This window comes from Ahaetulla prasina, chromosome 3 (genome assembly GCF_028640845.1).
Source record: "Ahaetulla prasina isolate Xishuangbanna chromosome 3, ASM2864084v1, whole genome shotgun sequence".
Lineage (NCBI taxonomy): Eukaryota > Metazoa > Chordata > Lepidosauria > Squamata > Colubridae > Ahaetulla > Ahaetulla prasina.
This window is the reverse complement of record NC_080541.1, coordinates 30,266,360-30,293,464: the sequence shown is the minus strand read 5'-3', so window position 1 is coordinate 30,293,464 and position 27,105 is coordinate 30,266,360. Positions and strand designations below refer to the sequence as shown.

Below are 27,105 nucleotides of genomic sequence, written 5' to 3'. Positions count from 1 at the left end.
CGGGCGCGGAGCCGGCCAATCGCCTTCAAAGGTGTGTGAAGCGCGGGCCAATCGGCGAGCGGGGGTCACGCGTGATCAGCGGCTGCCCGGCAGCGTGAAGAGGGAGTCGTTCCTGCGTGTACAGAAATCGGCAGCGTGTCCCAGCGCGGCTCTTGGGTAAGTCCCTCTTGTTGGCTGAGTCAGTGTCACGTCCCTTCCCACCCTTTCTCTTCCTTCTCCGGGTTCCTGTGGGAGAAGAGAGGTGGGCAGGGAAGATCGTTTGCTTAAAACGAAAGAGCCACGCTGGGTCTCTTCCGGAAAGCATCTAGGTAATGACGCCCATCATGTCGGAAAAAGAAAAGTCTTCATGGAGTGCAGTTTTAAAACGCTTTGAAAGTGGTCAGTGTCTTGTGCCACCTCAAAAGTACAACACACTGTACCTGAAATACAGTAACTTTTCACTGGCCAAAATAAATTACTTTTGTGAGTAGCATTCTCCCAGAAGTCCCAGCTGTTAGTGGCTTTTTTTAAAAAGGAAGAGTGCTGTTTGCTAAAAAACATGGATATGAATGAAGTTGGTAATTTTGTGCAGTGATAACGGGATGGGAGAGATTGATAGAAGGTGTGTCAAAAAGCCATCACTAAACAGGACAAACAAAGGATCTCTCTACCCACAAACACATAGACAGGCAAGTCACCAGATTATAAACTGGGAGCAAACAGCACTGATGATGTTACCTGCTTAGGGTAATGAAATGTCTGCAAGAAAACAAGCAAGCTCACAGAACAAGTCCCCTCATTTCAATCCTGAGCTACAAATATTCTCCTTTATTGGCATTTTTTTTCTGTGTCTAGGATGGCCTTTGTTACAGAGGAAGAGACTAAGTGTAGATGGAGGACTAGTTGGGTGAAAAGAAATGTTACTGTGAAAGACAACTTGGTAAGGTGCAGAAAAGGCCATTGCAGGGCTTCCATAATGCAATTGTAAAAATGTAATACAGCAACAGAGCGTACAGTTAGCCTTATTTATTGATTTGTATTTACATCCCATCTTTTTTGCAGGCAGTGAAGGTAATTACCTCATTCCTATCTGCCTGTTTCTCTTGTGTAGAATCGATTGGGAATAACTCCTGACTATGTGGAATACTTTGGCTTATATTACTTAACTATTTGGGTTACTTTTTTGATACTTGTTTTGATACAGCACTAGATTTCTCATTAACTATTTAACTATTTCGCCTCTTTTCTGACATTGCACAAAATCAAACCGCATGGGCCTGCACTACCCTTTGTTTTTATGCATTCTCTGCTCCTGTTTTCTGAACTGCAGTCCAGAGCCCACTGCCGTCTGCCTAATAACCTTCCTATACCACTGCTAACACTTTGCAGGACAGTCAAAAGTGCATAATTGGGGTGGAGAGACCTTAGAGGAGAGTTACAGTATCTCCTTAATTGTGAGTTCAAGCATGCTGTCAAACATACAAATTTTTTATCGTATGATGGTGGGGGCGCTGCAGCAACTGTAAATTCAGGCACAGGTTATAAGTCCCTTCATTCAACGCTGTTCAGTGAATGGTCACTGAATAAATAGTTGTATGTCAAAGACTACCTGTAAAGTGTTTTATTTATTTATTTGTATAGTTGCTCATCTTACATGAAATTGACTTTGGGCAGCACTTATAAAAGTATTCCTATTTGGTCATTAGTGTGGTATTATGGCTGTTCTGCCTGGAGGACAGTCAGTCTTGGATTTCAGTATAGAAACTTGATTCTACATTTTCATTTAGTGCTTTTAGTAAACACTGTTTTATGCTAGTATATTTTAAAATAAAAGGTTTGCAAAGCATTCATTCACAACTTGAGTATTTCAAGAAGATGTCAAACTGAAACAGTTCTTACAATTAAGAAAATTAAGGGAAATTAAACTTTTGCCCTTAGTTGTATTTTGCATAAAAGAGCATTTGAGAATAATCTGTTCATGTTCTGCATTTCTTTGTTATGTTTAATTAATGTGAGAAAATTAAGATTTAATTGGAGATGGTTCTTGATTTAAAGCAAAGGTAATTCAAATCAGTGGAATTAAAAATAGTCCTGACTTTTTTACATGCTACATAAAACTATTGACTAGCAAACTACATCTTAACCAGTTAATGTTCTATGAAATTCAGGTATCACATGTATCCCTAAAATTTGATTGTGTAAGGGTAATAAAGTGTATGTGTGTGTACACACGCACACACATTTCAATTCTTAAACCTCAATAGCAATAGTATTTAGACTTATTTACCACTTCATAGTGCTTCACAGCCCTCTCTAAGCGATTTACAGAGTTAGCATATTGCCCCCAACAATCTGGGTCCTCATCCCTATATATAAAAATGGTGGTTGCATAGAAAGTGCACAAAAAATAAACTCCAATGCAGTCACTTGCACATACTTGCCTACTAAAGCTGTGTACACTCTCACTCTTTTCTATACCAATCACATGGTAATTATCTTGGATTTTCAGTGGTGGTATCTTAACTGTCTTAACTGATGGAGTACAATGAGTTTGAGGTTAAATGTCTAATATGCACAGATTCTTATATTGTGTGATGTGATTGCTAAAATAATGTATATGGATGATCATTCAATGTTCAATAAATGAAACAACTGTGATTGCTATATTTTTTAAAATTGATCTTTATACTGTAGGAAGTTGGCCCCCATCCCTCTTCTAGAAAAATGAAATATTCTAGGAAATATTAAAAAGGCAGAATATTATATTTTCCCTAAAGGAGAAACATGTTTTTAAAGACAAACTCAGAGCCTCAGCTCCCTGCCCCCCTCCCACCCTCACAGCGGATAGTTTGGTGACAACCTATCTACAAGACAAAGGCTGGGCCAGCTTATCTACAAAACAAAAGTCATGGCCCTCAGGACCTGATAGGATTAGCCCTCACTCAAGATCCAAACCAGGAGAAAGCCATTAAGCCATAATAGGAATTGTCCAAAGCCCCTTCATTACATCATCACCCAGCAGATTCAACCAGGCCTGAGACACAGAGAGTCTACAAAGTTACCCCTGCATAGCCCCATGGGAGTCTGACAACCAATCAAAGTACATTACTTATACAGAAACAGGAAGCTCCAAGAGAGGGTATAAATCTCTCTCCCTCTCTCACCCATGTGCTCATTTTGCCCAGGACCTCAAACCATGTGGTCCTGTCCACCATTAAACCATCTTTCCAAGTAGCCTCCATGTTTCCAATGTCTTTCTCCCCACTTGGAACTGAACCCAGATGGATATTTCTTCCAACAATACCCAGAGCAACTCCTTCAAGACTCTTGGGCCTTTGCCTCTTGCTTTGCCTGTTCAGGTTTAACCAGCTTTAAAAAGCATTGTACTTTTCCTAAGTTCATACAATTGTCAAGATCCCTGGGATGGTGTAACCCACCGTTTAAGAACCTTTTCCATTATAGGAAAAGCATGTTTTCTTGCCCCCATGCACCAGAAAGTTTAAGCATTGTCAACCCAAAAGTAATCAAAGCAAAGTTAGAAAAGAATCATTGCTTCCAGAAATTGTTATACAAATCAAAACAATATCCCCTCTTGTTCTATTGCAGACTATTCCATACTTTGCATTCTACTAATACGTATTTCCACAACCCTGGGTTTGACTGATCTGTTTTTATGCGAATGCATGCAGCTGAATTAATTCAGTTGTTTAATTTAACAAACTAACTGTAGATCTAAGAATGTTATTGACTATTGTCTACTAGGGTTTTATTTTATTTTTATGAAGATAAGTATTGTAAAATGAAAAATTAGCACATTTTTTAAAAGACTGGAAAGTTCATACCACCAAAATTTAGTTCAAAGTAATATATTTCAGGGAGTAAACAAGCTTATACTGGGAATGCTAAATTTGGATATAGATGATACTGTTTACGTTGTGTCTTGACCTAGGATTTATGTTGTGGCCTTCTGTCAGTCCCTCAGCTAAGAGCCTGATTTGTGCAAGGCCACTCTGTTCTAATGTAAGAAATTTAACCTGTTTTCCCCACATTTGATTACGCTTTTGTTTGTAGTGGTTGTTCTTTGTCTACAATCTGATTCTGTAGCCACCTATCAAAAGGTCATTGAATGGGCTTAATTCTTATTGTAGCTCAAAGTTATTTAAAATAATATATGTTTAGAACTTATTCTTTCATGAAAGCTATAGGTTCACAACATAATTTTCATTTTATATCGCCATGGAATTGTTAATATATCCAAAGACTAAAAAGCTGTTAGGTCTACCAGTTGGATATGTGAACCTTTTTTTAAAGGCAAACATTGGGGAGGGAGGGTATTCCCCTGATTTTCATAAGAATTTTGGATAAAAAGTAAATCCTAATTGTGGCTTCCCCCAACCAATATACACAAGTACATCTATGCACTGGCAATAATTTTGTCCAGTAAAAAATATTTATATTTAAGTCACAGCAGGGATATAGCTAAAGCCATTTCCTTGTTAAATAGGAAGAAGTGGGAAGATACTTTCTCATGCCTGGCTAGTATTCTGAGGAAATAATGAAGACTGATTTTTCCCTGGTGATGGTAGGGGTCCATGTTTGGTTCAATAGGGTCCATTTACGACTGTTCTATTATAGCCAAACTAAAAATGAATTTTATATTTAACAGACACATTTTAAAAATGTAAAGATAGGGAGTTGACAAAGGAATAGGCTGATAATTATGGGATTTGAAGAACGATCAATGAGACTAAAATCCTTTATTAGTGTAAATGGGATACTTTCTGCCAGTACAAGAAATGACTTCAAGAAATGGTTTCATTATGAGCACAAAAGGAAAGAATTAGACTCTTCTCCATGTCTGCTAATGGCCCCTGATAATTATAAGGGCCCTTACACCTGTGATTACTATTTATTTTTCATATTTACAGATGAGAACTGAACTGCTAATAACTGATTAGGAAAGAAGGTGTAGATAATTAAAGGAAGGAACAAAAGAAGTCGAGAAGTGTTCATGACACCTATGGGCAGCAGACACCAGACAGTCTACTCTACTTCCAGGCAGTAAATCTCAATGGATTCAGGTTCCTTTTGAGAAGACATAAATAAGGTTAGTAGTGTTAAATTGTAAATTTAAAATGATCAGACCCAAGAGGCATGACAATAACATCAGTTTTATAATAACAAGCTAAAAAACCAAACATAAATGAAATTGCAAGCCCCAGAGGGAGATGGTAACTTAACTTTCATCCAAAGAAATGAGTCATCAATTCAGAAATATAACTCAGCACAACCAGTTCAGATTTCTAAGGAGCCATTCAGCAATTCAAACAAACGTACATGGGAACCCACTTCCATACTATTATCCATATTTTCTCAGCACATACCTTGAAGCATCCCAGTAGTGGTGATGACAAAGCAGGGGCTACTTTGGGCTGTTGTTAGGATGCTCTGTCTTCTCCAATTGCTCATCACTTCCCTCTACTGTACAGTATGGCTATTTTGGCTTTCACAGTAGAAAGGATCAGGCACGAAGTATCTGCCTATGTAATGCCTGACCCGTGCTTTGCAAAGTGTTGACAGGCATCCTGTAAAATCCTTATCTGCATGTGAGACTCGCATAGCAAGCATGCTTCAGCCGGCAGGCAGCTCACATTAACTCCCCCATCAGCTGTTCTTAGTGAGACAGATGAATATGGAAGAATAATAATGAAGAAATGAGTGAGAAAGTGGTAGAAAAGAATTACAGCAACAAAGAAGAAGCAGAAAAGAGAATCCGGCAGATAAGTGAGTGAGACAGGTGAAGTGAGTGTTGAGAGAGTGTGAGAAACCGATGGAGCAAGAGAGGAGTAATCTACATCAGGGGTCTCCAAACTTGGCAACTTCAAGCCTGGAGGACTTCAACTCCCAGAATCCCCCAGCCAGCAAAGCTTATACATGTGCAGATACATGTTTACAAAAAACTGAAGTCGTTTCTTAAATACATATTTTAAAAGCTGTTCCTCCTTGACCAAGGAAACTATTAATATAATTGAAAACCAGTTATTATTGCTGATGTACAATTATTTTAGGAATCTTTCAGTGGTTCTTCATCTGCTCCTCAGAAATTGTGATCTTGATTCTCTTTTCCAAAATTGTTGTTTGTCCCTCTCCATCACCTATCAGGTATGTTTTATGAACACTGTACTTTTATTTGTGGAACAATTAATGGAGTCATTTTGCCTGAAGAGTGGAATAATAGCTTTCCCTTTGTAATATGCCCACAGCATTTTTATTAAAACTATCAGGTTGTCAGCAATAAATTTCTAAGGGTAGCTTATAGTTTGAAGAATGTTCTGACTTATGAATAGGTTAATAAATTACGACCCCTAGTGGACAGTGGTTGACAATTATACTAAAGGAGAGGCTCCTTTTGCGGAACTTCTAGCAATCTTTCACAGAACCTCTGGTGGTCTAGGGAATGGTTGGGCCACTGGATAAAGAAGTATGCAGAGGTTGGAAAATAGCTGAATGGTTTTCATCTTTACTACAGAGAGTTCTATACCAGTAGAATAGAATATTATGCCTCAGGATTGAACTGTGAAGTCCTTAATGCTGTATGAGCTTTTTTTTTAAGGTGAACTGATAATGTTACCTATTTTGGTAATGAAACATCTGCAGGGAAATAACCAAGCTCGGAGAGCACCAAGGACCCCACATTCTATATAGGAATTGATGTTTTTACGAAGAAACTGTAAGGAAGCTTTTACTAATCTAATATTTCTGAATGTGTGAACCTATTGCCAATGTTTTGAGGAAATAAACAAATTGAAAATAAATCTTCCAGATCTTGCTCATAGAAATCCAACTTTTCTTTCAAATTATATCTAAAAGTTTGCTTTTTTATTTTTTGAAACAGTAACTGTCTCTACTTGAAAGAATAGAGTATTTTTTCTGCTTCCTGCCCTACTGTTGTTTAAAACAAATATTGAGAAACAAAAAAATAAAAGCCAACATATTATAAAGCAAAATAGCCAACTTCTGACAAAATGCCTCTACGTTTTAGGTATGTTCCATAAGTATTTCTAAGCACATACATCATTTAAAAAAAATTAAGCAAGGATTCGCATTTGGGGAAAAATAACCAATACTTTATGGAGCAGCAGTATCCAGTGTTGTTGATACCTGTTGATAGCCATTTAAGTGATGACATGAATGTCCTGTCTCAGTGTTTGGAGGCTATGGAAACCTGGATGGGGCACAACAGGCTTCAGCCCAAGCCACGCAAAACTGAGTGGCTTTGAGTATTTTGTGGTAATAAGGACTTTGCATTGCGAGTCTTGGATGAATTAACACTGTCTCAGAGACAGACTCGGGGTACAATCTGGGTGTCCTCCTGGACTAATGGTACCCTGCTTAAAGAACAGATAGCAGCTCTGGCTAAGAAAGCCTTTGGACACTTTCAAGATCTGTGCATGTTGTACCAGTTCTTGTACTGGGAGGTCCTGCTCATTCTTACTTATGCCCCTGTGACCTTCCGTCTGGACTACTACAATGCTCTCTACACGGGACTGTCATTGAAGAGCTTTAGAGACTTCAAGTGGTGCAGAATACAATAGCACAGGTAACAAATAATGCCAGTTGCATTGTCTTCCACTCATTTCACCCACTTAAATCCTTACCTCCAACTGGAGAAGAATGCAGTGATACAAGTAGTTAATAGTGCTGGTTACTGATGCGTGTGTACTGTACCATTGTTCCTTGAGCTGCATAGGCTTCTAGGTGCAGTTAAAGGTGTTGGTTGTTATCTGTAAAGCTCTTGACACCAGGTTATTTAAAGGATTTTCTCCCCCTGATTGTTTCTACATATCGTATCCCAGTCCAGCAGGTCTCATCTGCTAAGAAATGTAGGATGGGGGTGGGCCCCACCAGAAGACAAGACTTTCTGCTATAGTGCCTGCCTCTAGAAAATTCTCCCTCCAGAGATGGGGTAGCCCCAATCCTCCTGGCCTTTTGCAAGGCCCTGAAGAAACAACTCTGTGCTTAGATCTGGAGCCCTGAGTGTGTGAGAAAACCTGCTTCCTGACTATGTGGCTATTGTTCTTGGCTGCATTATAATTTTTGTATATGTATTTATCATTGTCTGCTGCCTAGACACATAATGGAATAGATTTTTTAGGCCTAGTACTCTTCAACATATTCATCAATGACTTGGACGAGTGGATAGTTGGGGAACTTATCAAATTTGCAGATGATACCAAGCAGCAGGAATAGCCAACAAAGATCGGAAGATACAGAAGGATCTTGACAGACTTGAATATTGGGCGCTATCTAACAAAATGAAATTCAATGGTGAAAAAAGTAAGGCTCTACATTTAGGCAAGAAAAACAAAATGCACAGGTACAGTATATGTGGTACCTCGCTCAATAGTGGTTACTGTGAGAGGGATCTTGGAGTCCTAGTGGACAACTATTTAAATATGAGCCAGCAGTGTACTGCAGCTGCCAAAAAAGCGAACACAGTTCTAGGCTGCATAAACAGAGGGATAGAATCAAGATCACATGAAGTGTTAAATAACACTTTATAATGCCTTGGTAAGGACACACTTGGAATACTGCATCCCATTTTGGCTGCCACGATGTAAAAAAGATGTTGAGACTCTAGAAAGAGTGCAGAGAAGAGCAACAAAGATGATTAGGGGACTGGAGGCTAAAACATATGAAGAACGGTTGCAGGAACTGTGTATGTCTAGTTTAATGAAAAGGACTAGGAAGACATGATAGCAGTGTTCCAATGTCTCAGGGCTGCCACAAAGAAGAGGGAGTCAAGCTATTCTCCAAAGCACCTGAGGGTAGAGCAAGAAGCAATGGGTGGAAACTAATCAAGGAGAGAAGCAACTTAGAACTAAGGATTTCCTGACAGAACAATTAATCAGTGGAACAACTTGCCTCCAGAAGTTGTGAATGCTCAAACACTGGAAGTTTTTAAGAAGAGATTAGATAACCATTTGTCTGAAGTGGTGTAGTTTTCTACCTAAGCAGGGGATTCGACTAGAAGATCTCCAAGATCCCTTCCAACTCTGTTATTCTATTCTATTCTAGATGGCATATACATTTTTAAATAAGTAAACACTCCTTCAGCCAGTCCTACTTTTGAAAAATGACCTGTGACAGGCTGGGTAAAAGCTGGAGCAGTTTTCAAACTAGCAAAAGCTGTACAGTTCATAATGCAATTATGTGCGTGCACAAATAAGTTGCAGAGGCAGTCAATCTACAACTATAATTGAGTTCAAAGTTGTGATGGTTCAATTTTATGTCTTTTTTGCAGCAGTTGTTAAGAGAATGCAGTAGTCGTAGAGTGAATATGGCAGTTTTTAAGTGAATGCATTGGTTACTGTGTGAACCCATTTTAGCCAATGAGCACATTTTGTTGGAAATAGTAATAATGCTGATTCCCACAAAAAAAATTGTAAATTAGTCACATAACCACAGGACACTGCAAATACTGGTAGCTGTAAATGCATGCTGGTTGCCAAGCACCCAAAACATGATCACATGACCAGGAAGGGACAGACTAAGACCTTGAACCTAGTCATAAGTACTTTTTTGGGAGAGCACTGTAACTGACTGGTTGCTGATGAGGATTACCTGCACAATCAGCAGGGCGATCGTGTTCCTTTGCATTGTTTATGCTGGCTGGCAACATGTCAGTTTTAGTTAATACAAATCATAAGCTCTGCTGTCCTGTTAGGAATCCCTAATCATAAGTTATCCACTTTCTAATGAGAACTATTTGATTAATATAATTGGGTGAATGTGTGGCTTAATTCAAAGCCTTTTGATGAGATACCTTGGTTACTGTTCAATGCTGTCTTTTGCACCTGTATATCATACACTTTTAGTTATTTCATTCAGTATTCTTTAACTTTTCCTTTATCCCTTCTGGTTAGGTGTTTATTAAATACACTAAGCAATATTCTATATACTAAATGTGTTTTTATGTTTTATGTTTATTCTTTTGGTTTGATTCTTTAGAATATACCTCTATTCCTACTCCTCTAACACGCTAGGTGGAAAGGCTTTCAACCTAGATGGAAAGCAAAACCTTCTGATGACTTCATCAGTGTTCATAAACTAGAATTTTCCTTTGTACTATCATAGTATTTTTAAATTGATTATGAACATTACCTGACCATTAATGTGTGTTAACAGAGAAATTGGGACTGAAATTTAGGCTTATCAGAACAAGCAGTGTTATATGTATTTTGGATAGTTGTTCGAGTGTAAAGCCAGCCCTTTGAGAATTGATGGGAGTTTATTTACCCCCAGTGGTGATTGTTATTTCAAGGTACATCTCTGCACTTCGTCTGCAACTATTTGTTACAAAGTAACCTAAGTATTATGCTTGGAACATAACATCTTGACTTTTAATAAAGTATTCGTGAATTAAAGTGGTTATCTAAGCACGCACCATCAGGATCAACTTCTGAAACAACTGCCTGAGGTTTCTGGATGGATGACTTTATTCCTTTGAAGCATTTTTGTCACACTAAGATGTTTTTTTAAAGTACCCTTTTTATACACTCTAAACCCCATGTTCTTGTATGTTTATGGATATACCAATCCCTAGTATACTTTGTCTAAGTCTCACAGTCACAATCATTTGAGACTGAGTGTATTTGGCTCTTTGGAATAGTGTGCGTGAATGACTGAAAAAGATATCCCCTAACTTGTTCTTTGATATGGATAGTATATACAAAGCATTTTTTTCTCCCCTGGGTTCTCTCTCCCCATTTCACTTTGAAAATTCCAAATCCAGAAAAGAAAATGCAGCTTAGTTAACGTTCCCGTTTACCTTATTGGCATATTCGTTCAAACTTACCACAAGTTTGCTGAAATCAGTTATCAGGATTCGTATCAAATAGAGCCAAAATTAAATCATATTATGACTTAGTATGTTTATAAGTCAGAACACAACCAATCCTGGATAAGTTGTAATTTAAGTTTTAACTCCTTTGCACATAACACAAGTTTTCATCTAAAAGATCCTTGTTTATATCATTAAATTTAAAACAAATTTAGGTTATATGTTTTGCGTATAGATTACCTTCTTAAAAATCTGGCTTTTTCAGTCAAAGGCATCAAACAGAAGCAGCAATGTAGTGCAAAAGCTAGGCAGTGATTTTGCAGATCTACTCCAGTCCCATGAACCTATGCTGGAATTTCTTATTCAGCCTCTTAATAACCATTGTTCATGTCAAAGAAAGCTCACCAATGTTGTGATCCATGCACTACTGGTAGATATATATACTTATACAAAATTATTCTCCTCCCTCCGCAGGACCTCATGCCAAAATTCACTTATTTTAACTAATGAGGGATGTTTAGATTTGAACTATTAAATGAAACTAAGGCCAGCATGTAAAATATATATTTGAGACCAATGGCAATTAAGCAATTACCACAATAGTCCAAGAGACACATAGTTGCAATAGTTTCCCTGTCATAATAAGCAGTGTTAAATGCACTTTTTGCTGCATCTCAACACTGATTATTTTCTATTATGGGTGACTATATGAATGCAGATAAGACAGCTCCAAAAGCAATTAATTGTACTATATACAAGACAAAGTTCCATTGATTAATTTGCTATATAGAAATCATTCAGTTTTATATTTGTGTTATTCCAAAACTGATATTACAATATTGTAAACAGAAGATAGGTTTTAGCATATAAATTCAAATATATACTAAGTTCAAACCAGTTTTTATGGCAAACTGTCAAATACAATACAGACATTTTCAAGGTGACTGTACCATTTACAACAGAGTTGGTTAAACTCACAATAGTTTAAAAACTTATAGCAGAGCCATGGGCATCGTTAGAGACACTTGGGGAGTTATGAAAGTTTTCCCCTTTTTCCAGACTGACAGAACCCTGGCAGATATTGGATCAAAATGCTAGAAAGTGATTTGTCTTTTGCCTGAATTGGAAAACTGAATTAGTTTGTATTTTTATTTGTGCTTTAATGCTCACAGCCATGGTCAGTGATCAGGGTCATTTAAATTTAGCTGTAGAAACCATTCATGCAAGTGAAAAGCATCTCAAATGTAGTACCTGTAATTTTAGATGTTCATGCTGAAGAGAACCATTTTCTATAATGATGTTCCTCTAGCAAACAGTGCATTTTAGCTCCACTAAATTGAGGCATAAACATTCTACCAATTGGCACTAATATAAAATGCATTTACACTTGGCAGCCCATTTTGCATCACCAAATTAGATATACAAATTCCACTTTGAAATTGACTTGGTGCATTTCAAAAATAGCTACCAAGACCACTAGGTTAGTAAAATAAATTAAAATTAATCAAAGTATAGGAAGAATCTAAGTAATAATGAGTAAAAGCTTCAATTATTTCTACATTTACTGCTGTAGTTTCTCCAAATCTAATTATATCCTATTTTCAGAATTACCGTCTTTCTTTCAAAATTCAAAAGACCAAAACTTAATCTTAAATCAAAATTTCAGAAAGCTCCATACCTACACTTCAATTTTGAACTTAGTGCTATACATTTAGTTTATTTTAGTCATGATTTAATGTTCTGCCAATTGAATCTAAAGTTTTTTCAATTTATCTTCCATGTTTTTGTACTTAAACTATCATTGTTGCTTAGACTTCTTCCCTGTGTTAGCTCCAGAACAGTAAAATCTACACAAAATTTTATTGCATTCATACAAGAGAGGGAACAACAAGGGTGAAATACAACAAATACTATGATGCAATTTTACATTTATTAAACTACAGTTCAAAGCACAAATTTACACATTCTAAATATACTAACATTGCTAACGAATTCACACTTGTTTCCCTTGATATTTCATATATCTGGGGAAAGACAACTTTACAAGACTTTCTAACAGAAATCCTTAGTATAAAAACTGTACTTGTATGTAAACTGTTTAACAGAGAACCCAAGTGATGGGTTTCCATCTCAACTAAGTCATCCATTTTGTTGCATATTTTGTTTAACTACTGAGGAATTAAATGATCTGACATTTCGGGATGTTTATTATGTAAGCTTTACTCCCCCAGTGAATTTAGTTGTAGCTGGTTTGCCTGGTCCCAATTGATTTCAAGTTTCAATAATTCATTCAAGATTGTTCCACTTTTCCTTCACTCTGGAATGTTGTGACCAGACAAGATTATAGACGAGCAACTGCAAGGCTAAATGTAGCATTAGTGCCTATTTAAGCTGCAATAGAAAAGCCATCTTCAGAGCTCAGCTGAATGCAAGAAGGCACAAAGCAGAAATTCTTCATCAGTGTGTCAGAGATAAATCCAGAATCTTGCATCTCACACCTGAAGTGAAAATACAGAGATTCAAGCAACAACATTGTAATACAGCAGGGTAAACATTCTTATTCAAAGAAATTTTGGAATATTCAAGTGATATTGTGTTCCAACTCTAAGACGAGTCATGCAAAAGTTGTCAAAAACCAAGCAAATCTATAATTGTTTCCAGCAATTATATGGTTATGTGGCAGGAAGACATTTTTATTATTTATTTGTTGTAGCATATAGAAATAATTTCCTTTGAAGGATTTATTTTTTTTTGTATTTTGTGAAAAGTGATTCCAAGGCTAGACTTGTAAGATTAGCTAAATGTGTATTTAGATAATCATTCTTAATTTGCTACTTGTTTCTTCTGAAATCAGTTAGGCCAAAAAAGCTTACCTGTGAAAGTGAATCATGTTTCAAACTGAATGGAAATATAAAGAACTCAGCATTATAGTTACTATTCTAAAGCTGGAATCTTTTAAAAATTGATTGCTGTAAAAATGCCATACTCCCCTCCCAATATAGCTTACAATGTTCAAATGTAAAAGGTGTAAAACATTTCATCAGTTTATTTAATACATGCCATGTATGTATAGGGTGGATAAGGGATCCTGTCCAAAAATTGAAATATAATTGAGGAAACATATCAGTTATTGTTTAACTTTTGATATAACAATGCTAGAAATCTTTTATTCTCACATAACAGAAATATACCTTCTTTTAATTTACCAACAGCAGCACAATAACACAATGTAAGCTTACCAGTTACTGATTGACATTACATAGTAAATGGGTGGCCTCTGGAAATCATTAAAAGCAGGTTGTTCACCCAAAGAACCAGAACCCATATTGTCAAAGAGCAGCCAATCTCCAATATTCAGCTCAGGGAGTAGACAGCTTTCCACAATTTGATCAAGCTCATCACAGGATGGACCCCAAAGACTGCTTGCAAACAGAGGCTCATTTTCCTTGTATTTCTAAAGAAAAACAGTTTTGGCAGTTATGTATTACTCAGAACAGCAATTGTTGAACAACTTACTTATGAGTAGTGCAAATGATAGCAAAATGTAGTCCAAAGACTTTTGCCTGTAGCATATAAGTGTGCCCTTACCTTGTGAACCTCTGGAATAGTAGTCAAATTCTCAGATAGCTTGCTTCCAAAAGAACCATAAACACCATCGTTCATGTAGTAAAAGAAAACTGGTTCATCGTTCTGTGTTTGTTCCACTGTAAAATAACCAACCAAATACAAACTGCATAATTTCAATTTATGGTGGTGCTTTGTTTTTAAATGCTATAGTTTTTCCATGAATCCATGTTACATGAATACAAAAAGAGTTAAGAGATTTAAGAAAAGAAGCATGGAATTACCTAAATATATAAAAAACATTTTACAACAAATGATTAAGTAATGCATATAAAATTTATTTGTTGCTTAATACTATCTGATCACAAAGTTGGGTTGCTTTTTTTCAAGTGATCATTTGCACATTTGCATTTATGGGAGCCGCACCTCCACAAATTCATCATTAGAAACATCTGATATATGAGATTTTTAGGCAGGAGGCATATGTTATGCATACTCCTGTTCTTGTGCTTCCCCATAATAGTATCCAAACCCTTTAGGTGTTGGTCAGGCTGGTCAGAAAAGATACCTGCCAAGTACAAGAAGTAAATGCACAGATAACTAGTTGAAAAGCATAATTAAGCAACTTATTTATTATCCTCTCTGCATCCTAATATAGGCACTTGGCAAGCTTACTCAATGTTGGGCAAGAAGAACTGAAAAAAGTACAGCCCTCCAAACAGTCTAGTTACCTGTGTATATTTATCAAATAATGTTCTATAAAAATGGATGGCTGAAATATTATGACTTCTTTTCATAAGCCAGTATAGGGAGCACCATGAAAGGAGACAATACAATCCTGGTTGGCTTTTCCTAAAATGTAAAATTTCTAACCAAAATCCCTACTTCTGGAAGACTATGTTGCAAAAATATCACAGGCACAACATAGCTAAATTAGTTGCTTTATTGCAGAAAACAATTAAGCAATATAGACATGGAAGATCTCACCAAGTGCAATACACAAAAATCAGGGTATGTCTTTGTTGTGTTCCTTACAAAAACATTGCTCAGCAGAATGCACTGATTTAGGAACCTTGAAATGTCTGTAGAACAATAGAAAGAGATCCTGGATCCATTGGGTGGAATAAGGTAAAAGGATTCAGACAAGCAAAATGTGGGAAAATCAATCCACTGAAATATGTGACAATGCAGAATTGAAAACAATCCCAGCCAATGAAAAAGGTGGTACTTTTTCCAGTGTCAAGGTTAAATTGCAACATAAAAAACACCCAATAATTTTAAGTAATCTCATGCTAGAAAATAGCTAAAAACAAAAATACAGGTTTGAATCATCATAGTTAAGCCAAAGGAAATGCTTATTGATACACAGTACTTCTTTCTCACTGAAAGGATGGAATCTGGAATTATTATATAATTGTAGGGAAGAATACAAAGGTAATCTGCTAAAGCATTAACAAACTCCTTGGCTATGAAAAAGTTGACGCAGATAGTCTAAGGCATAATCAATATCAAGAAATGGGACTAGAGAATGACAATTTAATGCCCAGTTTCTTTATGGTGTTTCATAACTCTGAATTTTAAGACTGATGAGATTATGTACTGATTTGTTATTTCTTGAGATATCACAAGACCTATAAACAGGCATGTCTGCCAAAGCCTCCACTCCTGCCAAAATAGTTGTTACAACACTATCCTTATATTTTTGGATCTGTTACTTCAAGACATCTAGGGCATACACAAAACCCCACCACATTTTTTGTCCTCCAGTAAATATAGTCTAAGTGGCCATTTTATCCCACAAATGAGAATGGTAAAGACTCAACATGTACAAAAAAAGATCAGCAGCAACATAAATTTAGAGTCCTTTGGCATCTGACTTTGTATTCCCTGTTTGTCAGCATGAAATGAGGATAGTTATGCTGATAATCTTGCTTCCATTATAATTAGTAAGGGAGTTCTGTAAAAATGACTATAATCACCCAAAACACAAGAGAGGCTTTCTAGTCTCCCAAGATTTTTTTTTTTTAAAAATAGGAATGTTTTTGCCATAGCTATTAAAAGCATTTAATAAAACTAAAAGAACTGCCAGAGCTTTGATGAGGGTCATGGCAAACTAGACATCCCTGAAGCAACAGTAACGGATTTACAGTGGAATTAGCAACCAAACTAGTCCATGCAAGTCTTTCCAGATAAAGGAGAAATTCTGAGATTGCTCACTTTCACACCAGATAGCTGTTCCTCGTGAGTAATTACACTCACTGAGTTGAGGTTTCTAGCTCGTAAATTGGGCAGCTGGGAGTTTGAGGAATTTCAACCAAACTCACAGCCTATTATGGAGCAGACACAAAGTTATACAGACACAAAGTTGAGCCAAACCTCATTTCTTAATCACATTTGGATGCAATTAATTTACAGCTTAAAAGGGATTTTCTAAGCAGCAGGATAAGATTCCATTTAGTGAATTCCAATAGAAAGAGTTTTAAGGACTTAAAAACTCTTGGCAAAAAAGCTAGCAACAGTTACTGTAAAATATAAAATAGGTAAAGGGACAATTGCTTCGAAAGATTGTTTTTGGTGAAATTGCTTTTGAATAAATGTGGAATTAAATTAGACAAATAAACCAGCCCTTTATGAGAATGTTTTTTATTTACTATTACTGAGTGTAGGCAATTGGTGGATTTTACAAAAGAGAAGATAAAGGTAATGTGAGTCAGACTGTGATGCTGACTATAGCTACAAGAATGTAGATTGTGATGCTGATTTTAATTACAGGATGCCATTAGAGAAGAAAGAATTAAAGGCACAGTATGACGACAGAGATAAAGTTTTCCTTTCCCTCTCTCCTTGTTTGAGACATTTTTTGGATTACAATATTATAATGGCAACCAGAAAAGTGGCAAGAATGAAGGGGAAGATTGCTCCAACAAGCTGCAGAGGAATTACACAGGATTTGCCACAGAAAATGTTAAAGGAATATTAAATTAACTAAATCACTTGATACCAAACTGACAGCTTTTAAAACAAAATGGATGAAAGATTTGCAAAAATGAAAGACCCTGGAAAGTTATAATTATATAAGAGATGAACTTATAATTGTTTTTGTAACTGCTGCAAAAGAAAATGGAGGCACATTCTTTTCCTTTTTTTTGCATTTAGCTTTCTCATTTTTTCTTACTTTATATTAAGTTTATTTTTTAAAAATATCTTTAATAAAATTATATTTTAAAAACCCTGATTTTAAAACTGCTGATCTTGAGCTACATGAAAAGTCACCGATAGTTGACCAGATGAAGTGGCAGTAATTGAACAAATACCTATCAAAGTTGTTGTGGATTTAATAGGGATCATGAAACTACAAAAGTAATCAAGTGTGGAGTATAAGGATGAGGCAGAATAGAAATCTTCACAGTAAAATCAAGAAGCCAGATAAGTAACTTAACGATATGAATGAGATCCCTAATTATAGATGAAAAAAATTCAAGCACCAGAGAAGACAACTTAAGAGGCCACTGTTCAATTAGTTACATAACTGCTTCTTTTACTTTGCTTTGCTTCAGAAAATATTTGAAAAATCTTTCTGGGAACAGGCCAGTACAAATTTGATATATTGATATCAAGGCAACTGAAAGTTTCAAGGAATGATGTTGAATCAGATGATCAGCCCCCATCTCTATCCATTCTAGAAGCAAGGGCAATAGAAGAGCAGGCACATTAGCAGACATATCACTTACAAGGAACATTTTCTTCCAAAGAAAAGGTCAAAGCCAGGAAAGGTGCTTAATTACTAGTGGGATAGCCTGACAAGGAAGACAAGGGATAGCCTCTGACAAGGAAGACAAGGGATAGCAAACAATTATTAGCTGGCAAAAGCTATCTGCTCTATTTCAAGGACTTTTGAAAAGAGCTTGAGATGCTATAGTCCAAACAACTAGCAGAAGTTTTGCTTAGAGTTCACTGATGCTGAAGAACAAAAAGGAAGGTGTAATAATTTGGCAGGGAGAATGAGAATGAAAAGACAAAAGTAGGTAACAATTATAAACAAACAGAATTTTCTTCAACTGAAAAAAAGACACAGAACAAATGAAGGCTACTACTGCTGCAATAAAATTTAGAATGTCTCCCAGAAAAATGTCCTCAGGTACAGAAAGTGCTTGAGACTGCCATTGCCAAAGTGATGCATACACATGATGAAGAGAAATTATTTTACAAGAAAATTATTTACAGATTTAAAACTTTCAGCCTAAACTTTTTCCAAGTATGACCTAGTTTTCAACTAACTAAAGAAAACAATTTAAGAACTGTTTTCTTATTAAGCTAACTAAATGGGCCCTTTGTTCTACCAATTACCTCCTACAAAGCTACTCAAAGAAATTTAGCTTTCTGGAAAACTTCCTATAGCTTGATTCTGTCATTCCTTTATAAATGCTTTTTTAAAAATACTGGTACTCTGTATAAACTTGGACAATCTAAAAGGGAAATCGTATTTGATAAGCTAGGATCCAGATTAGTGATTACAGTTTTTACACCAATTTAAATATTTGACAGATTTTGCTTACATTTATTGAGAAGAGGGTCACCAGATTGAACAGCTTTCTTTGCAAAAATATTAACTGCTAGAGTAAATGCTGAAGAAACATAATAACATCCAGGCTCTGCAATCACAGTTACACCAGATTCTTCAGGAAAGTAGGTACCAAGCAGCGGAATGATAACACGATTAATCTAAAAAATAGAATATGAACATTTGAAAATTCTCTGCTAATTTGGAGCAATCACAACTTGATAAAATTGTGGAGTCCTTGGTACTTTCTGAGCTGTAAGATAAAAATATATTCCTCCCTGGTGGGAAATTAACTAAAGAAAATATGCCTATCACAACTTACTCTTCATGAAGAAAACATCTATCAGTGGTTATTAGTATTATGGCTACATGCTACATAGATCCAGCATGAGGTGGAGAACATAATTATGTGACACCGTTGTTGCTTAAGGCAGTAATTGATGACCAAATTTTTGTCTGCTCCTTTCCAAGTTGTAGCCCAGAGATTGCACTAAAGCTGTGTATGCTCAACAGAGTAGCTTGCTGCTCTACCCAGTCATTCTACAGACATTGTTTTAAAGAGATCTCAGGGCAATACATGGCAGCTACCTTACACAATGTTCTTGCCAGCTCTTGACTATCAGCCATTATTTAGCCATATATAATTAGCAGTTCCTGACCCTGAGCAGTTTTAATAGCAAACCAATTATTCTTGAGTTTTTTCCCCACAACCATATTATATAAACTTCCAGAATGATTTTCCAATCAGAATAAACCAAAGTTGGAGCCCATAAACAAACTGATAAAAAATAATGGCTTCCCTTTCTTGCTTATTCTACCTGTAAATTGTTACTCACACCAGTTTCACATGTTGTAATGATGGAAAACAATGAAATTCTAGTTGCCTTAGAAATAAATGTGATACAAGCCAATAGGAAGTATTAAAAACACTATCACACAATTATTTATAAAAGCATACTACATTTTGCCATACTGCAGCAATTCTAAAAAAAGATTCTACAAATCCTTTGCTTTCTTAGCTGTGATAACCCATATAGTTTCTTGAGTCCAACAATTATTGTCCACAACCAGATTTGTTTCCTTTTTGAAGGTGCTATAAAATTGGATTTTGCTCATACAACACACAACTTCAAGCCCCATTTCTCTGCAATGGTTCATCTACAATGTAGATTCAGAATCCTCATTACACTGAAAAGATCTTAATGTTGCATATATACTGAACTCCACCTGAACCTAGACAATCAGGGTTTGGGCTTTATGGAAGCCAAGCATATACAGCTATATTGTAAAGACTCCCTCGGTCCAGACGTTTATACAGACAGCTTTCCTGAAATTAAAGCACAAGCTCAATGTTGGGGTGCAAAGGTGTTTCAAGTTCTAACCAAGTCAACCAACTGTATATAAATGGTTTATATTTTAGTAACAACCATTCTGTATTTTTAATAGTGACTGCTTTTTTACATATTATTTTATTTAATGGTTGTATGTTGTCCAGAGTCACTTTTTATGAATATGCATGGCCATACAAATTTGATAAATAAGCAAACAGTTCATGCTATACTGTAAGTGAAACTCCAATATTTGTTGTTTGTTGCCAAAGTAACCTTATAGTTTACATTCATAGTACTGTAAGCAGAAGTTTGAACTGAATAAAATGACAGGCCAAATTCTATAAGAAAAGAATCTCCTTTATTGGAAAAGGATCTAATTTCATACCTCTTCCAGATCAAGTTCATGATCGGTGAACCCACCACCAATGTTCAACATATTCAAGGTAAAGCCAAATTCTTCCTAAAATAGAAATGCAGAAAGTTTGCAATTTATAACACGTTAGTTATTCTTTTCAAATGTTTACTCTTCATATATATAACTCCTCAACTAAGTACCCTGTTACATTGCTACAAGCATTTTTTATATTATTATTATTATTATTATTATTATTATTATTATTATTATTATTATTATTATTTATTACTACTACTACTACTATTGGCTATACATCAATATTATATGAACAGTGAGGCATCCGGGTATCATTCATTTAAGTACAGATAATAGTACTAATATTTGTTATATTAATCATACTTATGTAATTGTGGTATTATTATACATATTTGTATTAGTATGTGTTCATTGTTTAGTTATTTTTGTGTGCCATTCTAATATCACAATATTTTTAAAACCTATATAGCGATACCATCTTTCAACATCTAATCCTTACATCTAGCTATTATTTTTAGTATATTATATAAAAATGTGTATAATGATATTCCCCCTTGATCTTGTTTCTGCCTCTATTCTAGCTCTCAGTAAAGCCAATCTTATATTGAACAGCATTCCCTTTCTAACTATCATCTCTTGTCCGCTTTAGTATTTCAATTCTTATTCGTTTTTTTAATTGTGTTCCAAACTCCTCCCTTGGGTCTTTGTCTCTGTCTACATCTTTCCTATTTAACCCAAATATTTCTTCCATCTCTACTATCTTTTGCTGCCATAAGACCCTATCTTCTTTTCAAAAATATCTCTTTTTATCCAATCCCATTTTTTGATCTCTTAATATATATTGTCCCTTATTTGATTCATAAGTCTTTATTGTCTTCTTCTATATGTCAAACTGTGTGTGTGTGTGTGTGTTTTCTGAGGTTTTCACGGGTGTTTGTATGTAGGTCTTCGATTATTCGGGTTTTCTCCACGTAAAATTGGAAGTGTCTTGGCGACGTTTCGACGAAGTCTCATTCGTCATCTTCAGGCTTCAGCTTCGTGCTTCTAGGAGCAATATGTGATTGCAGCTGTTTCTTCCTTTTAACTTAACTTTTAACTTTGGATGGGAGGGAATCCCTGGGTCCAGCTGGAGAGCTGCAGCTCTCCGGGACCTGCAGACTGCCCCTCCTTTCTTTGTCATCCCCACAGGGTGACTTTGGCCCCTTGGGGGGCACTCCAATGAGGAGGATTCAGCACGAGTTCGCGAAGCCCCACTCCTTGCATCTGATCTTGCCACGACATCAAACCAGAAGTCGCTACAAGCATTTCTATAGTTTAAAAAAAAGAACCAAAACTTAACAGATGTCAGATAAAAAGAAAAATAACTACCTATATTAAGCATGAAGCCAATATTGCAAATATTGTAGCTTGGCTCCAACAAATGGCTAGTGGAATTCCAGATACAGCATACATTTCTTACTTCCTACTGCAATCCTCTGTGCCCCCTGAACACCATTTTTAAGGCTTGGACAACTTCCTGAAAGATCTCACGTGTGATCTATTACTTTATAATAGGAAAAACCTCTTCTTTGTGTACTCAGATGTGCCTTTCAAAATAGCTATCAACCACTGAACCCAGCCATTGTAACAGAAAAAAAATCATGTTTAATGTAAAAATGTGACATTACCATAAATTAATTAAATCAATTAAAACAAATTAACTACATTTTTAAAAAAGTTTCTTGTAGGGAGATGTAAAACTTTCTATGCTCTCTGCACACAACAGCCAATATGGTGTGTGTGCATTTCTGAACTGAAGCATAAGTGTGGCCTACACCAGCACAAAACTCTTATATCCAAGCCTAAGTGTTTTAAGATGGGAAAATGAGGAAATGGCAAGATCACTTAACAGTGAAGAGGAAATAGAGAAAAGAAAAGCTTGAAAGATCCTGTCCCCCAATAGGCAAGATATGCTGTACTTGAAATCTAGGGTACTGTGGCGCAGTGACTCTTAGAACCCTTGACTTCAAGTATAGTATATCTAGCTGGGAACCCCGAGGAAAAGGGCGGGCAGGCAGGCTGATAGTACGCCTCCTCCTTGTATTTGCTGCCATTGTAATATCCAACTAGTCCACCCACTTGAGAAGGACAGGCAGACACATGGGATATACTGCATTTTAATTCAAACATGACAACAATTAAAACAAACAAGAAAGAGGCCATGTGAACACTAAGGAAGCAAGCCATCCCCTACGAGTTCCCTTAACCATCTCTTGAATATATTTTTTTCATAACACACTCAAAATGTTTCTGTTTTAGTTTGGACAAACCATGAGTTACTCAGTCCAGAATGGTACAGTCAATCTTCCAAACACATTTCCCACTCTGGACAAATTCCTAGCTTCTTATATCAAGAAGATCTGAACTTACAGATACATATACTCAAGTTTTAGTGTACTTACAGCCATATCAAATACACAACGAGCGTCAGAAATAGCATCTTTGTATGCTTGAGATTCCATGCAAGGGTTTGACACGTGAAACCTTTCATAAAAAAAAAAAGAACTAGAAGTTACATGAGGTAACTTTGCATTATTGTTACAAACAAAGAGGTTTTAGCTTATATTAAGGTACTGTGTATAAAAGATATTTTAATTTCTCAAATTCACCAAATAATATAACAGCTAAATATTAATAAAAAGAATATTGGGTAAACATAAGCTAAGAAGTAATTAAACTAAATACCAGTGTGGGTGATGTTTTCCAGTATTGTTTTCTCCACAATTCAGCTGAGTATTTCTCATTCTCTCACAATATGAGGAAATGATTTGGTACCTTTTCACAACTGCTTTACAGGGATACTTAACTAAGATAATTGATTCTACTACACATAATTTTCCACAATAGTCAAGGCCATTTTTTCTTTTAAAAATAGCTTTTTTGATAAATAAATATTCTTTATTTTTATTTAACCATTTCCACTTATCAAAGCCATTCTTCTAAACTGCTAACAAAAATTGCTGACTTAAGATCAAGTTATTTTATCTTGCAAGTAAATATGAAGATCAAGAACTAACACATAGTATAGGTCAGTGATGGTGAACCTTTTCAGCACTGAGTGCTGAAAAGGAAGTGTGTGTGCCTCTGGGCTGCAATTCAGAAGAGGAGCTACCCAGGGCACACGCGTGCCCCCAAAAATGAACTTCCGGTTTCAGCCAGCTGCTCTTCTTGATTTCTGGCGCACATGCATACGCAATGATCAGCTGGTTGGCGTGCATGCTCACGCAGGAAAACGGAAGACCAGCTAGATCTTCTAGTTTCCGGCACTGCCGCATGCAAAAAAGCCAGCTGATCATCGTGCATGCATGTGCACCAGAAACCCAGAAGAGGAACGGGCAACGCAGCGCATGCCAGGCAACATGGCTTCACGTGCCACTTCGGGCATGTGTGCCATAGGTTCACCATTACGGGTATAGGTGATGAATTGCCAAGAAAAAAAAAACTTCATTAACAAGATGCATGAAGAATGCTGAAGAATAATTGAGCCTAAATGTTTTAATCCCAAATCTAATAATTTGCAATTCTGCTTTATATATTAACTAGCTTTGAAGCAAGAAACCACTTTTTTTTCGGTACCATGAATGCCTTCAATTTGCTGCTATATATAAAATACATTTCTGTAAAATAGTAGTATACACAAAAAGCTATATATGTGATGCCTGCTATAAGGGTTTATTTGCAAGTGTTTATCCTATAAAGGAATGTTATGTGCATTTTCTCAACATACTTTGAATTTTTTGATCACCCTTGCAGTCTTAATTTTACACGTATTCCTAATGCCTTCTTTCAATACTGGTGACAGGAAGGAGTGGAGAAATATTTCAAGTCTACTCACTTAACACCAACTATTTGGACATTCAGCTCCTTAGCACATTCCATGAGATGACGACAATTCTTCAGGGTAGTGCCAAACTTCATAGTCATCTCTTCATCTCCATTTATGTCTTCTGTGGCAATATGAAGTAAGAGCCTAAGAGAAGGGGAAGATGATTGGGGCACAGTTGGTTTACAGCAGCATCAGCACATGTGAAGCCTGAAGACTGTCAGAAGCATGTTGATTATGATGTCATTACTCCAATTCTCTCGACGACGAGTCATGTGAACCTAATAAAAACAATCCTGTACAGAGAGAAAACTACCAATTAGGGCCTAAAACATGGAGTCAGAAAAAACATGGGGGGGTTGGAAATGCAGCTGCTAAAGACTGTTGTAGCAGAAAGTCTGTTGAATGCTGCAATGAAAAGCCATTACACCATAGTACAATCATAATCCAAGTTTCTTTAAAATTATATGTTAAATATGGTACACTGCTGGATACTGAAGCAAACTAAAGAAAGTATCTTTATACATTTCCTATAATTATGGACAAATATGAGTGCGTACTTTCACTAAAACCTAAATAAACTGGTGGAAATTCAAAATTTCTATTTCTTCCGGTCTCTAAAACAAAAGATCTATTTGCAAACTGAGTATCAGTTAATAGTCAGAATTGCTCTTAAGACATTGGAATAACATATTTATTGTTGCAGGTTTATCATAATCTTCTCCAAGAACTGGTGTATGTGTACCTCCAAAAACAATTATATTGTCTGTTTTCCCATTAACACAGCCTATGTAAGTTACTACATAGGCAATTTGCCAAATATAATTTTTGGAGTATTATAATATTAAATTAAATAATATTAAAATAATGGTCAACAGGGTGCCATCGGCGCGACAGTGTCGTCTGGTGACACCCAGGGGAAGGGCCTTCTCTGTGGGGGCTCCCGCCCTCTGGAACGAACTCCCCCCAGGACTTCGTCAACTTCCGGACCTCCGAACCTTTTGCCGCGAGCTTAAAACCTACTTATTCATCTGCGCTGGACTGGGTTAGTGTTTTAAGTTTATGGGTTTTAATGGGTTTTAGTTTTAAATTTTAATTGTGGCCAATTTTAATAAGTTTTTTAACTGTATTTTAATTTGTATTTATAGTATTGTATTTTTACTTGGCTGTGAACCGCCCTGAGTCCTTCGGGAGAAGGGCGGTATACAAATTTAAATAATAAATAAATAAATAAATAACAGCAAATACATATTTATTCATAAACTCATACAACCAAATATTGCCCACTATTCTTTTTAATTCAATTATTTGATCTTAAAGTGCTATGCTTCAATATCTATCAGTAACATGGGACAAAATAAAACATATCTGATATTTATAAATCATTATCTGATTACATAGCTATATTACAACTATACTTTTATGCAGAACTTAAAATTAGAAAAAGAAATGTCTCTACTGCCAAATTCATTTTTTGATCCTTTGTATAACAAAAGATACTTTAGGAATTCTAAACAACCAGAGCAAGGCAAATAAGACAAGCAATTTTTTTTTTAAAAAAATACTATTTCCAATGATCACATACTTACCTCTAAAAGGCTTATCTCTTTTAGATAATCCTTCTTTCATGCTGCTGCTATCCCTGCAACCTAGAAGAAAGCTTGATGTGCATTGCTGGTGCAGCACCATAATTCTATCACACAGTGAGCCATTCCAGATTTGTACTTGATTTTCCCCTCTGAAACTTTCTGGATACTAAAGGGATCTTGAGGCAATTTTCACAGATGGTCATCTGATCAGAAATTCAATTCATGCCAGAGTCCCAAGCAACATAGGGATATATACATATAATATAAATGTGTTTTTTATTCTTGACTGCCCACATAATCTTAACAGGAACAACTTCTGTGTCAAGGAGTTTTAAGGTATGTTGATAAAGTATTATCAATAAAGATTAGTACTTTTTAAAAGCAGTTCATAAAAAGAAACTGAATGGATCAAAAAATTACTAAATTTTTAATAATCATCCATTTTAAAGTAGAAAATGTAAAGAGATGCATGGTAGAACTGTAAATATATATTACTATACAACAAATACACTTTAGAAATGTATCCTTTTTTACTTGACTCCCACATTAATATTAATAAATTTAAGCTTACTTTGCATTTGAATGGTTTCTAGCGATTTTCTTTAATTCTAATTCATTATCACATGTCAAGATGTTTACTCCAATTTTTGCTGCATATTTTATTTGAGAAGCTTGCTTGCAAGGACTGGTGAATATAATATTTTCAGGAGAAACACCCAAGTCTTGAACCAATGCCATTTCAGTCTGAAACAGAAAATATAGTTTTTAAATCATTTTTAATCTTAGAAACAAAGTTTTAGAAATCAATTAACTAAAAGTTAAGAATAAATAAATTTTCAATCACAAATATCAACTTATCCATGAGCTTTGTAAAGGAAGGCTTCTAAAAACAAAGTGCCACCATATAGGTAAAGGTTCCCCTCGCTAGTTGTTCCCGACTCTAGGGTGCAGTGCTCATCTCTATTTCAAAGCCAAAGAGCACTGT

At 35.9% G+C, this 27,105-nt stretch overlaps 1 protein-coding gene and 1 long non-coding RNA gene across 2 annotated transcripts in view; one reads left to right on the top strand and one right to left on the bottom strand.

Moving 5' to 3' along the window:
• The first annotated feature begins 19 nt into the window (after window positions 1–19).
• Window positions 20–11,550, top strand: LOC131194171 (uncharacterized). The gene is made up of 3 exons (XR_009154115.1): window positions 20–156; window positions 4,908–5,086; window positions 6,593–11,550. It is a non-coding gene; the product is annotated as an uncharacterized LOC131194171 (long non-coding RNA).
• Window positions 11,551–11,705: 155 nt separating this feature from the next.
• Window positions 11,706–27,105, bottom strand: part of AZIN1 (antizyme inhibitor 1) — a 28,406-nt gene continuing 13,006 nt past the window's right edge. The window contains exons 5-12 of the mRNA XM_058174891.1: window positions 26,692–26,864; window positions 24,544–24,678; window positions 23,111–23,192; window positions 20,664–20,738; window positions 18,943–19,108; window positions 14,411–14,526; window positions 14,062–14,276; window positions 11,706–13,320 (exon numbers count right to left, since the gene is read on the bottom strand). Of these exons, the coding sequence (XP_058030874.1) occupies window positions 13,209–13,320; window positions 14,062–14,276; window positions 14,411–14,526; window positions 18,943–19,108; window positions 20,664–20,738; window positions 23,111–23,192; window positions 24,544–24,678; window positions 26,692–26,864 (1,074 nt within the window). The 3' untranslated portion in view covers window positions 11,706–13,208. The remainder of the gene's footprint in view (window positions 13,321–14,061; window positions 14,277–14,410; window positions 14,527–18,942; window positions 19,109–20,663; window positions 20,739–23,110; window positions 23,193–24,543; window positions 24,679–26,691; window positions 26,865–27,105) is intronic.